Source organism: Watersipora subatra, chromosome 10, assembly GCF_963576615.1.
Source record: "Watersipora subatra chromosome 10, tzWatSuba1.1, whole genome shotgun sequence".
Taxonomy (NCBI): Eukaryota; Metazoa; Bryozoa; class Gymnolaemata; order Cheilostomatida; family Watersiporidae; genus Watersipora; species Watersipora subatra.
This window is the reverse complement of record NC_088717.1, coordinates 17,596,761-17,612,731: the sequence shown is the minus strand read 5'-3', so window position 1 is coordinate 17,612,731 and position 15,971 is coordinate 17,596,761. Positions and strand designations below refer to the sequence as shown.

Sequence of the window (15,971 nt, the reverse complement as noted above, 5' to 3'; positions counted from 1 at the left end):
ACAATTTGCATTGTATTTAAATATGAGGCCAACAAACAATCGAGAATAACCTCAGCAGCATGTTTTGTTCCTGCCTCACAGTTGTAATATATACCTGTAGTGTGTAAGTAACTCTCCAGACAGTACGTGCAGTTTTGGCTTGTTTCAGTGTATAGATCGCATCTCTCGTGAGGCTCGCCTCATCTGTAGGTATCCTTCTAAGATGTATGGCATATCTCTTCAGCCAATAGGTGCCAACCAGGCCTGCCAACTCTCACGCAATCACACCAAATAAAAAATGAAAATGCGTGAGATTTTTTGCCCCAATTTCCACAATAATATATATACTATCATTGATACATCAATTGCCCTAAAACCAAATCTCAAGCATTGCCCCACTCTTGGATTGAGACGCCTGGTGCCAACACACCTAAAACAAATAAAATAACAACCCGCGGCAGTATCATACTTATCGAGTCGTACACACCGGCACAAAACACAACTAATCACAACATCTCGCTCACCCTGCATTTTTTTCTTTTCTCTTTTAATTATAACAGTTACAGTCAGTGTTAGCTACACGTATATATGATATTTAGTTCGGTGCCTGCACACCAATATCGTATTTACATTGAATGTTAGATATGCATATATACAATATTTACAATTTTGATGCCTACACACCAAGATACTCGAGACAAGCGGTGCCTACACACACACGTACATGGACATATGACGTGTCCTCGCAATATCCAATGTCTCCTGGTTGATATCATTAGCTCGATGTATTTCTCTTCGCCAATCTTCAACCATTCTGGCATCGGAATGTAATCCATTTGAGCGGTACTCGTCTCTAAAGACATACCTTTCTCGCTGTCTTGTATACACTTTTCTGTGCATGTATGGCGTTACACTGTCGTTGCTGACATTAAAATCCACGATGTCCCTGTTTTTCGATGACAGTCATGCTTTTGATTTTGCTGGTTAATGACTGAAGTAGGTTACGATGGCGAGCATCGATGGTTACCCCTCTGTGCCTGTTATATCTTGCGAAACACATAGGATATACTGTTGCAAATAACCGGGTGAATCCTATACGGTGCGAGTAACCGTAACCAGTCCCTAAATACAGATGACACACTGGATAGTGTTCTATGGTTGCGAATATGGCATTCCGTAGCACCTCTCTTGTGGATGAGTTCTGAAAATCTCATAGGGCCAATATGTTTATACATAATAGAATTTTCAAATTTCCGACTATGCTCAAATACATAATTCTGTGATTAATCAATACCAGTCTGCCCCAGGTATGCTGATCAACTCCCATGCAAGATTCGACAATCATCGAGCTTTGGATTTTCCTAACACAAAGATATTCATATTTAAATAAATTTAACAGAACCTAAATAATGTGTTACGAATTTACTCTCTGCACAGGTTTAGACGTTCTGCAAACCTAGTTCGTGCTGCATTTGTCGTTTTGATGACCGGGCTCTGAACCACTTCGAAATACGTCCTTTCTAGTTGTTTTTCAAAGTTATTTGGAGACAACATCGATTTGTTACGTTGTACCAGATTTTCTTCTGGAATTCGTGTCGGCTATGTAGCCTCAGGTACAGTGTTTCTAGATCTTTCCTCTGACCTTTCGAAGCCTGTTTCACTATCCCTGGTGCCTGAGCACGGGCTACTTGTGACGTATTCCTTCGAATCAAGCTCTGTTGTTTGTTAACAACCACTATCTCCCGACTTTGTGCTGCAATCACTGTCGCAGGTGCTGGTGCCCTTTTTGGCTCCTGCACTATGACTTTCTGAACAATAGCGATCGGACTTCTATCTCTAGCAGCGTGTCTGCGATGATTACAGTTGGTTCCTTGTTTCTCTCTTTGGTCTCTCTCAAATGTCCTTATTCTACCAATGTTAACTTGCTTACTCGACATTATGCCTATTAAGTTCATAGATCTATTAAACAACTGCCCAGGCGAATATCCATTAGCTAGAGGAGTGTCCCTATATGCGCAGAGCACTGCTTGTAGGTTAACATTCTTGTTTAACAATGACTCAACCGTTTGAACTGCCCTCTCTGCTTCCCCATTACTTTGGGCACACTTGGGCGCACTCGTGATATGGTTAATGTCCCATTTTGTCACAAACCTTTTGAAACTTTGAGCTACTAACTGCGGACCATTATCACTCATGATCGTGTTTGGAACCCCAATCATGCAAAAAGTTTTTCCAGTTCGCTTATTATCGGTCCTGCTTTCGTTAATTCCTTCAACCCATGTAACGCGATATATCTACTATACTAGTTCACAACCAACATGTAATCTATTCCCTCATGTTTAAATAAGTCTATGGCAAGCCTCCACATCGACTTTTCCGGCAGTGGTGTACTTATAAGTGGCTCCCTCGGTTTCCTTTGAAACTCTTCAAAAGCGGGACAATCCCTCACTACTTCCCTGATATCTTTGCATATACCCGGCCACCACACCACTTCAGCCGCTCTCCGTACGCACTGGGTCTATCCTTGATGTCCGGTATGTATTTCTTGTAGAACTCTACCTCTTTATAAATTCGGAATGAAGACTATTTAGAGAGAAGAGTACTCCATCGATTGATGTCAGGTAGTTTCTGAAAGTATAAAAAGGTTTTAACATTTCCGGGACCTCCTTACCTGATGGCCAACCCTTTATCGTAAACTTATCCGACAGCCTCCTGACATCGTCTTCCAAAATTGCTGCTCTTATCCTGTTTAGCCTACCTGATGAAGTCTGTAAAGAGTCCAACAACTCTAATACTAATTCACATTTTGAGTCATTCAGTGTAACTCCAGCTTGTAGCCTCAACAATACTTCTCTTAATCTTCCTTCATGCTGATACTTAGTAGAGCCATGCACCAGAATGTCATCCATCTGGCAGATGATCCCATTGATTCCATTTAAAATCTTTTGCACTTTTTTTTTAAATATCTCTGGTGCAGAGCTCATCCCGAATGGTAGCCTCTTGCAAATATACCTCCCAAAAGCCGTAATGAAACAGGTCAATCTCTGTGCTTCTGAGTGCAACTTCATTTGCCAGTAATAGCAACTTGCATCCAATTTACTGAAGATCTTAGAGTTTCCTAGTTCACTGAGGGTTTCCTGTGTGTTAGGCAGTGGGTAAAATTCACGTTTCACTGCTTTATTTAGTCTTGTGAAGTCTATACAGGGTCGTAACATCCCACTGTTTTTCGGGACTACAATTCACGGAGCACACCAATCTGTTGGTACTTCGATCTTTTCGATGACTCCTAAAGACTCTATTCTCTGCAGTTCCTCGAACAAGGGTTGCTTCCTTGCCACGGCCTCCCTCCGATGTACATTCTTCGCAAAAGACAGTGCCGAGTCATTCAAAACAATTTGCGCTTCCGTCTCCATTGTACCTAGTCTTTTAAACAGTTTAGGAAACGCAGACATCCAATCTGTCTGGGTGAACATTGTCTACAGAACCTAGAAGCCCTAAACCTGTTATAGCTGGCTTACTCAGTAATGGCATCACAAGATTTTTCACTATATACACTCATCCTTTTATGACATTAGACCCTGCCATTATGGCTGCCTCTGCTACACCCAGAACTTCTAATTTGTGATTACCCACCCCTTTCAGCATTTTATCAGAAGGCTGAACAAACGACACACAATGTCTCAGTGACTCAGGGATAGCTGTAACCGCAGCGCCGGTGTTGAGTTTATAAGTCACAGAGGTTAAATTAACTTTGTTATCGACAAGCCATGCGATAACAAAGAGTAGATAGTAGAGGTCTCTGTGATGACAGTATCTATGCAATCCAGGCCTAGTCATTCCGACTTCGATCCTAAATATAGGCCACCCAGCTCGGTTTTTTCGTCCACTACTTAATCTGCTGCACGAGCTTGTGATTGTTTTCCTTCGCAGACTGCAGCTTTGCTATAATGCCCCTTAGTTTTACATGCAAAGCATACAGCGTTCCTTGCTGGACATCTATCCTCCGTGTGCACCTGCCTTCTGCTACAGTATGGGCACTTTTGCTTTTGCCCTGGTGCTGTTTTGGTTCCACTCCTACTGAACCCTCATGGTTGTCGAGCTCTGACTTCATCCAAATTGTCAATTGCTGATGCATTACTGCTCATTTTTAATACGGATGAATGGTGAGCAAGATATTGTTTGGCCGTTTGAATCGCTTTGTGTAGAGTCAAATTGTCTAGGTGAATGAGATATTTACTCATTTTTCTATTGTTCACTCCTACTACCCTATCACGAATGAGTTTATCTTTCATATTATCATACTCACAATACCCTGCTTGTGTTTGGACATCAGTGATAAACTGGTGAATGGATGAATTTCCCTGTTTCATATCATTGAACTTGTCTCTCTCATAAATTACATTTTTAACCGGATCAAAATATTTTATTACATTGTCTAGAGTTTTTCTCATCTTTACTATCGTCAAATGTGAACTAGTCGTATATTTTTACGCTGTCCAACCCCATCAACAGTAACAGATTAGCTACCCTTTCCTCCTCCGACATAGTAGAGTACTTTTTGGCAATTTTAACAACAGCAAACTGTGACTTGAATGTTTTCCAACTCGCAGACCAGCTACTACTGTCTTTGAAGTTCAGGCGTTGTGTAAACTTATAGTCTTGTGGTTCTGCCATGTTTACGTTGTGCAGTATACCTCTATTACTCTAGTGCTATTGGGCCTAGCAACCCAAGAATCAGTAGCAGTTCAAATATAGCAATGGGACATGCATACACTATACTCACAATGGTTTCAACAAACCACTGTACAGTGACAATGAACAAGCACAATATGTGAATTCCTGCAAATTCAACAACTTAATAATAAACTACCGTCCGTGTTTTATTCTCATAAGGTTCCAACTAACCAATAACACTAGTAGCTACCAAGCAATCAGTATAGCTGAATTCCCAATGTACAATAGTAGTACACAAGGTTCGTATATTCTGACACCATGCAGTATACACCTATAGTAGGTACGTAACTCTCTAGACAGTACGCGTAGTCTTGGCTAGTTTCAGTGTATAAACCGGGCCTCTCGCATCACTCGTGAGGCTCGCCTCATCCGTAGGTATCGTTTTCGGTTGGTCGTAATCACGATACACTACAACAGTCTCTAATCATACACCATATAAGGCACTTTCTCCTTTTCACTATCAGTGTTATTATAGTGTTTTATGCTCCACGAGGTCTGAGATAACTGTGATTAACTGGTGTTATAAGCTGACACTTTTTTATTGAACAGGTACCAAACGGATAAAAATATGTAAGCCTAATAGTAAACTTATTAAAAACTTAGCCAACTATTCTAGCGAGCAAACTATAAATTAGTGATGGCCTCACAAAGAGCTATGGGAGAGCAACGCCATAAGCTTTTATTTACAATAGACTGAAAAGAAGATGACAGACGCCATTTTTGAGGTCTATAGAAAACTAGGGCCACTCATTTTTTATTTTTAGGTTCACAGATTTTTCAACACATTTTAGAGTATGTCGGTATCATCAGCAGCAAGCAGACACTCCTCTAATCGATAATCAACACTGGCTGTTGCTGCATTTACTGGGGCTGATGCGTCTTCTCTCAAAAAGTTGTACATTGACCTTAGAAGTGCTGGTTTAACAGAGGGGTACCGGTTTGTGAACTCTCGCCTCATTGTACGTGTCGAGTAGATTGGTATTGTTTCTTTTAGTGAAGTCACAGTTTTGATAGTATCTTCATCATCTTTCTCTCCAGATCGCTGCCATAGGAAGTTTGTTTCCCAGAGAATTGCCATGGTGGTAGGAGTACAAGGTGGCTGGAAAGGGAAGTGATAGCTTTTCTAACTACTGTCGCCGTTCATGTCTGTCTTCAGGTTCCAGGTCCAGTAGTGATACTGGACAATATGCATGAAGATTCTGGACTGCATCCACAACATGGAATTGGTCCCAGAGAGGCAGGAAGATGACGCAGAGTCCAGGTGTCTTTCATGGCTCTGATTGGTTCAAGAGATGCGTGGTTGGAAGCTGTTCTTTCTCTTTGACGAAGAAGATAGTCGTGATAGGACTTCATTCCTTGAACAAGCTTGGACTCTTCACTTTGGAAATCCTGGAAATTTTTGTTTGAAAACCATGGATGGTTCAAGAGTTCACACAAACGATCAATGTTCTGCTTCAGTTCATCCACATGCAACACAGGTTTTTTTTTGCATTTTGTAGTCGTTGTACCCTGTAAATTCTTCAAAGGGTAAAACAATAGCTCTTTCCTTGATAGTTTCGCGATGGGTATCTAGGAGCCATAGCACACTTACACTTGTGAGTGTGCTCACAACATTTCGACCGATGCCCTCCACCTGAGTTGCAAGGAAGCCGATGCCCATACTCTTCATCTTATTCAATAAGGTGTTGAACACAACAACCTTTTGGGTAGCCACTTTCCTACAACAAAAATGTTCAAAATTATATATATATATATAATTTTTAACATTTTTGTTGTAGATATATATATATACATATATATATATACATACACATATATATATATATACTCATGCTACAGACAGTACTGTTTCGGCTATTGAAGCCTCATCAGTGCAGCTCAGAGCTTAGGCAAGGGACACAATATATATGTATATATATATATATATATACATACATGCCATGAGCACATCGAGTGCTGACGGGTGTCTGACGTCCGGTTCACATTTGATAGCGTCTGTGCTGTATCCGTCTTCAAGCTCAACAGTGATATAGTGGCAGTCAAAGTCTCTGACTATGGTTACCACTGGCATGTCGAGCACTGCTCTAGTATCGGATCGACCCTCCTTCGTGAAAGCGAACACAGATTTTATACTTTCTTTGTCCACATTTAGTTTTTGCGATATATAGTCGCCGATGTTCTGTGAATTTGATAAACCGACTCCATGAAATGATTTCTTACCGCTGCAAGAAATGTTGACATAACAGTCCGAAGCCATTTTGCCATCACGGAGGATTCGCACGTGGTTTATGTTGAGGTAAAGCGGTCACAAATCACATGGAATGTCATAAAAGATTTCCGTGGTTGAAAGTCAACATAAGTACACACTCAATTGTTTGCATTTACGTTTTTCCTTGACAGATAAGTTGGTGAATTGGATAAGCAACTTCTCAATGGTAATTGCCAGTATCCCAGTCGGAAATTTACAACAAACAGTGTTTACGACATGTTATTCTCCAGTGTTAACTGGGAAAGTCATTTTTTCCGATACCGAGCTTGACCCTTTGTAAATCATCTGCGGTTAGATTGTTGCACATAGTGACCAAACGCAAATGTATACTCGTAATACCAGTGGGAATTTCCTAACCGAATTCGACCAAATGCAGTAGATCTGTTTAATAGTACTGTGTATATAATGCTGTTACAAGAAAGCTAACGTTACGTTTTCAAAAAAACATTAATCAACAAATTGCAAGTTTCGGCGGTTCAAATAAAAATAAAAGTACACATAGACTTTTTATTTTTTCAGCGGTAGTTTTTATCTCGCGTCGGCGGATTTGTGAACCTAATGATCAAAAATGAGTGGCCTAGCTGTGCTACTCGGCGTTGCCTGGTTAATAAAAGCTTTTGGTCAGAAAAGTGATTTGTATTTAAAATATAACAGTATTTGCCATTGTAACTTTTTAACTTTATATCATGAGGAAAATGTTTCGTGCGGTCAAATAAATTAAAAAAATAAAACGACTACAAAAAGGTTTAGTTGTAAATGTGACATAATCAGCAAGTAATAGCTAAATTAAGTTTGCTTTGCTACGAATACAATAAAAGATGATTCGGTAATGGTACAATTAATACAAACTGAGCAACCAAAGTAAAAATCCTGAATATGTAGAATTAATAATAACAATTTTTGCATAGAAGTGTGTGTATAAAAAAGGTTGCTGTTCCACTAGAAGCTATCCATCAAAACTTTGAATACGATGATAAGAAAACAATATAATTGTTCGCCTGCGATAAGCATAGACGACCTCAGATATAGTAATCATACCTTACGAAAAATATTTCTTAAGAGGGGCATCGTGACGCGTGGCCGCATCGGTAAAATAATCAGCTGCGCTAAAGCCGAATGCACATACAGACGACATACGGCCAACTTTGAGAAATATATATATACTAGCTGTGCTACCCGGTGTTGCCCGGATATTAAAAATCAGTTTATAAGCAATAAGATTTGCCTGCTATTTGCTATTAGCTTGGTGCATTGCCAATGCATAATTTGAGTAAGCGTACTAATAATATGTAGCTACCCTCTCGGTGACATTAGGCAATCACTCTGCGTAGTACACAAAGCCGTTGGGTATTTGCTCCCATACAATGACATATATCGCATAGGTAAATAGGTCAAAGCAAGTAATACTTCTAGCAGGAGAATTATATCGCCTAGATGAGAACCCTTTATAACTTCGTCTACCTCTCCAGGTGAAAAGGTGTCAGGCCTATCACTATCTGAACTATCTCTTCTAGACTAAAACTAGAACGCTCTCCACAAGATTTCTCACTCTTCTCAGAAACTCGGCAAACAAGTGCAACAGGACTACTGTCACTAAATTCGCTATCTGCTCTCACCTTGTGACTTCTACCTTGATATCTCTCTTATCCCTAATGATAATAAACTGATTCCCTAGCTATGTCTAGCTTTTAATCTGTTGGATAATTGCTCCCAAGTTAAGTCAGTCTCCTGCATTAACTCTTTCTTCGCGCTGGAATCACGCAAACAATTCACCGCTAGAGCTATACAAAAGAGCTGCCTCAAATCATCATTACCATCACCAAAATCCATATCTCTACTCAACTTTTCCACTCTCACCAAGTACTCTCTCTCTCTCTTCTTCCCCCAAAGCCTATGAAACCATAACAAATTTCATCGTTATGGTTTCACAGGATACAATATAACGAAAATCTATCTAGTCCTCTTTGTTATTAATATATACAACATATTACTAACGAAATACAATATTTTGAATCCAATCTCTTTCGTTATTAAGATGTGTCTTACTGTTTCCCTAGATATTGTTTTCCACATAGAATATATATAATTTTATGGACGTTTTTTTAGAGTTTAGATTATTGCAATGCAATGGCTAATTTTCCATCAATATTTTTATTGTTACGAATGGGAAAGTTTTACAGTCAGCAGTAGGGAAAGCGATGATATTGGCGAGTTTGAACAATAATGTTTTGTATCTAGTCTTTTTCGTTATTAAGATGTCTTACTGTTTCCCTAGAATATTGTTCTCTACATAGAATATGCAGAATTTTATGGACGTTTTGTTAGAGTTTAGAGTATTGTGAATGCAATAGCTAGTTTTCCATCAATATTTTTATTGTTACGAATGGGAAAGTTTTATAGTCAGCAGTAGGGAAAGCGATGAGATTGGCGAGTTTGAACAAGAATGTAATGTCAAGGCATTCCACTAATATAAAGGAGAACTGCTGAAATTTGTTGGGAAAGTCAGCTCGTGTTTTGTTCTTAAAAGAGACACATAATATTATTACCATAGTAAAATCATTTATTCGTTGGAGCAATATCATTTCTGGTCGTTATTAAAATACTAGCAGCAAGCTCGGACAAGATTGCAACAAATAATTAGATAACAAGTGAGTTGGTTTCATATTCTTCATGTTGGGTTCAGCAGGCTGTATCGTCGGCAGCATCGGGTTCAGCGCAAATACGCTAGAAGTAAGATTTGTCTCCACCCCACTCCTAAGAGTTTTCTTCAACACGTTAAACATGGGAGCACAATTAACATCCTTTTTTACTGAAATACAATTAATTGAGAGCTGTCACGCCAGTTATAGTTCACAGGAAATGATGTCAGAAGTTTACTTTCATCATTTCGTAATAGATAGCTAAAAGAGGAAAAGCTCTTGTATGCCATTCAAGCTAAAAATGAACATATACATTACACTGTCATAGGTATGTATTTCTTAATGTAAATATAGATGAGCATGAATGATCTCTTCTTTTTTCAATACTCAACATAAGCAATGGGCAGAAGCTGTGAAATTTTCATCTCAATTTTTCTCACAAGGCGAAGTTGGGGCACAATGAACAATGTGAAGTGGGGCACACTGAACATGGTCTACTATACCCCTCTTTATTCTCAGTGCTCCTACACCAGAACAAGGGTAATAAAAAGGTAATTTTAAGCTAAAATACAGTTAGGCTAATTTTGAAACACTTTGGCCTCAGATCTCAATCACAATTTGTACCAATTATAATCACCTCAACTCATTAAGTTTGGTTGCTCAGACTCACTTTCGTTTATATTTGGGACGGCTTTTAAAAGGTGTTCGCTTTTATATATTATTTTTATATAAAAGGATCAGTATTGAGACCGCTACTAAAAAGAAAGAGATGGTGCATACATGTAAGAAAAAGGCTGATGGCCGTAAGAAAAGTCGAACCCCTGCTGTCGAAATGAGGGCTGCTGTGAAGATGGTGGTTGAGAAAGGCCTTGCAGTGTGCAGAGTCGCTGAGGACCAGAAGATATCGAGACTTACCTTGACTCGTTATGTAAATGAGGCACAAGACAAAGGAATAAATAATGTCGAGTCCTTCTCAAAAACAAAAGCACATCCAACAGTTTTTACAGTTCATTGGGAACTGTTAATGAAAGAATACTTGCTCACAGCTTCGAGGCATCAACACGGACTGATAAAAAAGCAACTAAGAAAGTTATCATGGGACTATGTTAAACAAAACCACTGTAGCTATCATCTCAGATAGGATGAGACCGATAGTGCTGGGGGAAGATTGAATAAGCAGATACTTGAAAAGACACAGAGACCTTTTGTGTGGAAAACCAGAGGCAACAAGTCTGAGCTGAGGTACCAGCTTCAATAAAGCAAATGTGAAAAAATTTCATGAAAATCTATATGATGTTTAAAGTAGATATTCATACACATCCATCTGGAGTATGGATGAGACAGGTATGACTACAGTCCAAAAGCCACCCAAGGTGATAGCTGACAGAAAAACAAAACAAGTTGGACAAGTTACCTCTGTCGAGTGGGGAGTCTTGACTACTGTGATATGTTGTGTGAATGCCGCTGGAGGCTTAATTCTACTGATGCTGGTCTTCCCAAGGGTCAACTTCAAGAACTACATGCTGTCAGATGCTCCAACAGGCACTGTTGGTGCTGCTAATTCCTCATATTTCTGCAGTGGCTAAAGCATTTTATCAATAATACTCGAGCGTCGAATGATAAACCCATTCTATTAATTTTAGATAACCATGATAGCCACATATCTATTGACGCAATTGATGTTGCAAAGGAGAATGGTGTAGTTATACTCACTTTCCCACCACATTGCTCCCACAAGTTACAGCCCCTGGATATTTCTGATAATTCGTGGCAACTAGAAAATCCACGAAAAACACTTCCAGCAACATCCAGCATCTACACTTTAACATGGCTGAAATGCTCAGATTAACCTTTGGTAGAGTTATGACTGCCCCTAACATCGTAGTAGAGTTTCGTAAACCTGGCATCTCGTTGTGCGTTCGGCACATTCTCTGATGATTAGTTCTTTGTTTTTTTTCTCTGACCAACAGGCCATATGCAGTTGATGTTGTCGATCCTAACAAAGATAATAATTTACAAGTCATCACAGCACCACCTGATGTTCTCTCCACTCTTGAAGTAACCGCTTCAGATGATATCCCTCCTTCGCATAAAGCAGCCTCACCTTCGTCTTCCATCGTCCCTATTGATGATTTTTCCCTGGTTGCTCCACAATGCAAATTGTCGCACCGGAACAGATTCATCCATTTCCAAAAGCAGCACCCTGTAAAGGTTCTTGCAATACAAAAGAAATCCTACCGCCATCTTGACTGACACGCCTGGGAAGGGGAACATAGCCAAAACCGCAGAGGAAAGAGCTAGCAGAAGTCACAGTAAAGTTGAGACAAAAAAGGTGAATGTTTTTTTATTTTTCATAATTTACCACGTTAAAATTGTTATTTGTTCCAAATATGTAAGATTAGAGGTGTGGTGAGAGTTACAAGATAAAATTGAAGTAAACAAGGCAATTACTAAAATTTTTTTTGTGGGATTTCCTAGACAAAGAATCATCTTATCTTGTCATTTCAATTGCATTGTGAAAGGTCTTGAAATTTGAGTTTATTACAGAAATGGCCAAGAAAGGAAGTTCTTCCTGAATCTAGTGATGACAAGGAAATCAAAGCTGAGGAGAGTTGGTTGGCAAAACAACTGGGAGACAAGAGTGATGATGAGCTGATAAGTGAAGCTGGAGATGAAATTGGAAATATCCTCAATATTGACAGCTTGAATGTATCAGAATATGTATTGGCTTCTGTGCATAGCAAGAAAACGATCAAGTATTTTGTGGCTGTCATCTCAGAGGTAATAAAAGATACTGATGAGATATTGGTAGATTTTCTCAAAACTGTAGGGGCGAATCAATTCATTGTGTCGAAAGGGAAAAACGCTATTGTGCACATTGATGACATAGTCGCGCTCTTGTGAGATAGAAGTCGAATACAATCTTATAGCACTTTATTTTCCCTATCTTACGACACTCATTATGTTCACATAAAATACATATTTGACTCATTAGACTCATTTCGAAAATCTGGTTGGATATTACCACACAATAGATATGTTAGAGACATTTCATTAGGCTGCCACCACCTAAATGTTGCGATGAAGACAATGACCAACAGGTGGCACAATGTTTATGGAATAATCGGAGGAAGTCAACAAGGGTTTTCCTCTCCATGTTTGTACAATCCAATCTGTTATAATGATATGTTAATTATGGTCTGGCATGGTCATCCTTCCAATCTGTTCAAGTGTCTTTGTATCTTGCTTCTTGTATGAACAAATTTTTTTCTATTTAATTGATATCGTAGCCACTCGGTTCTGGGATTCCTATTGTTTTGTAAATAGTATATAAGGCTGTGTATGAGAATCATTAGTGTGCGTAAGTTAGTAAGCGGGCTGTGAGAGCATAATACAATAAAGTTTGATAATAATCCACAAGCTCATCTCTTATTTGATACAAAGATAGTTGGTAGTCTAACTACACATCGCACCCAAATATTACACTCTTACCTACTCCTGCTGTTAGGGTGGTACTAAGCGTACATCTAAATGGCGGAACTTTGCTGTTGATTTGTGTGAGATATGCCTATCTCGACATTGAAATATTTCGATATCTCTATATGACATTCCATTATATTCTATATTATTCCATTCAGAAGATTGTGTAACAGATCTACATACGTTTTCTTAGTATTCATTTCTTAAGACATTCATTTACATAATAACCACTGAATCCACCATTACACCTGGACACGATCTTGTAAAACACTGTTGCCATCTGCATCAATGTTAAAGGTTGACTTGCAACAAAATTCACATTACAGCTATTTGGTATCAAAAGGTTCGCCATGTCTTACTCTGTTGTGTGGTAGGTGCCAAATATGTGGAAATCTGATTACAAGCTCTTAAAAGCTTAAAAACAAAAAGCCGCCGTAGATTGGAATCTCTTGATTTCGATGACGTATCCGCGGATTTTGGTTATTGTCTTGTCACGTGATGTTCTCGCGTGAATTGAAAGGCCAATACAAAGCTCAATATCAAACTTATCGTAGCAATAGTTAATGACAAACACTTCAGGTTTTACCTAAGACCCCGTATCAAATATAGTATTGTTTTATACGCGATTATAAGGGATTTATAGTTGAGTCCTTTTATTATACAGCCACCATTATCAGGATACAATCAAGCAAGGGAAGAAGAAAAAGAATTGTGGGTAAAATATAAGTTGAATAATAATAAAGACGAGCAGACAACTCTAAAACATAATCCAACATTATCTAAACTACTATGATATAATAATATTTGAACACTCCCACATAGTTTTGATAATTTCACAACAAAATAATGTATGCAAATACGAAGCGTACACCCTGTAATAATAATGTTCCTAGTTACCGGCCAGCCAGGCGTCTATCCCACATTTAACATAACACGAAGTTTCTCGAAACGAATTTTAGGTAGGGGTTTGGTGAAGATATCGGCTATCATATCATCAGTTGGACAATATTCTGTGACTATATTGTGGTTTTGGACTTCTTGTCGAATATAATGATATTTTATATCCATATGCTTGCTGCGCTTACTAACGTTAGTGTTGTTTGCTATGCTGATAGCCGATTGGTTGTCTATGCGGAGTACTATTGGTGGTAATGTCTCTCGAGTAATGTCAACAAATAATTGCCGTAGCCAGGCTGCCTCTTTTGCAGCTTCGAAAGCTGCGATATACTCGGCTTCTGTTGAAGACAGAGCGATTGTCGATTGGCGTTTACTGAACCAGCTGATTGGCCCACTGCTAGACAAAAACATTTCCGGATATCGAGTGTCTAGATTCGTTGTTCTCAGCCCAGTTAGCATCTGAATAACCAACGGGTTGTGTGTCAGTTTTGTTGAATGTAATCCCATAGTCCATGGTGCCTTTTAAGTATCTGAGAACGCGCTTTGCGGCAGTGAGGTGCGTTTGGGTCGGCATGGAATTGAATTTCGACAACACTCCCACAGAATGTGCGATGTCTGGTCGTGTAGCTGTAGATGCGTAGAGAAGGCTGCCTACGATCGATTGATATGGAGTGTGATCCACAGATTTACTGCCGTCATCCTTCACTAGTTGTATATCTGTAGCGAACGGGGTTGCTACACTTTTGCAGTCGGACATATCATACTTCTCAAGAATCTGCTGAATATAATGTTTCTGGTGCAGCTTCACTGAGGTGTCTGTGAATTCCACGTTTGTAACTAGACAAAATTGCAGTTGCCCTAGGTCTTCCATCTGAAACTTTGAACTTAACGATTCTTTGATTATTTTCATCGATTGATCAGTGTTACTTAGGATTACGATATCATCTACATAGACCGCTAATATCGTTTGATCGCCATGGTCGTTACGTACATAGACACATTGTTCAACGCTCGAAGGAGAGAAGCCAAGCTGCCGCAGATACTCATCGAGGACTAGATTCCAACATCGTGATGATTGCTTTAGGCCATACAGAGGAGCGATTCAATTTGCATACCAACTCTTCATTTCCAGGCGATACAAATCTATCAGGTTGTGTCATAAATAATTCCTCAGAAACTTTACCATTGAGAAAAGCTGTTACTATGTCCATTTGATGTATCAACATGCCTCTATCCGTGCCATATGATAGAAGCGCTCGAAGTGATGACCGATGCACTACTGGTGCAAATGTTTCATCGTAATCTATTCCTTGTTTTTTACTATACCCTTTGGCTACTAATCTAGCTTTGAATCTGTCCACGCTTCCATCGGGTTTGCACTTGGTTTTGAACACCCACTTACTACCAATGGCTTTACGACCAGCCGGTAGTTTTACTAATGTCCAGGTTTGATTATCGATTAATGCGGTGTATTCTTCGGAGGCAGCATTCATCCATTGCTTCGATTGGGGACTAGACATAGCCTCTGACATTGTTAGCGGTTCAGTTATATTGCTGGTGAGGCAAGCCACATGATTGACATACTCATCAACCCCGAATCTTACAATAGGATTGGGGTTTCGCTGTGATTTTCGTGTAACTGCTGAGTGATTTTCAGGTTCTGGTAATTCAACTATCAGCTTTTCGGAGTTGTCTTCATCCTCACATTGGTTAGTGTCGGACTCTGGTAACCCTAACCTATTTTCATCTATCACGACATCTCGGCGTACTACGACTTTCTTAGTAGAAGGATTATATAAACGATAGCCTTTCGATCTAAGGCTATAGCCAACAAACATCATTGTCTCTGCTTTATCATCCAGTTTCTGACGGAGCTCACTTGGTACATGAGCATGGGCTAAAAAACCAAACACCCTTAGATTACTAATATCTGGTTTACAGTTGTACCATTGCTGGTATGGAGTTGTGGGCTC

General features: G+C 39.3%; 2 protein-coding genes across 2 annotated transcripts; both read right to left on the bottom strand.

The window, feature by feature from the left end:
• Positions 1 to 1,499: 1,499 nt before the first annotated feature.
• LOC137406827 (uncharacterized) lies at positions 1,500 to 2,174 on the bottom strand. The gene has a single exon (XM_068093438.1). The coding sequence runs from the start codon at positions 2,172 to 2,174 to the stop codon at positions 1,500 to 1,502; it is 675 nt and encodes a 224-aa protein (XP_067949539.1).
• A 12,221-nt stretch (positions 2,175 to 14,395) lies between these two features.
• On the bottom strand, positions 14,396 to 14,869 carry LOC137406826 (uncharacterized). Its single transcript, XM_068093437.1, has one exon. It carries the CDS (start codon positions 14,867 to 14,869, stop codon positions 14,396 to 14,398), a length of 474 nt encoding a protein of 157 aa, XP_067949538.1.
• Positions 14,870 to 15,971: the final 1,102 nt, after the last annotated feature.

Excerpts from the sequence above, each read along its gene's own strand:
- LOC137406827 (XM_068093438.1), bottom strand. The coding sequence starts at position 2,174 with ATGAGTGATAATGGTCCGCAGTTAGTAGCTCAAAGTTTCAAAAGGTTT.
- LOC137406826 (XM_068093437.1), bottom strand. The coding sequence starts at position 14,869 with ATGGAAGACCTAGGGCAACTGCAATTTTGTCTAGTTACAAACGTGGAA.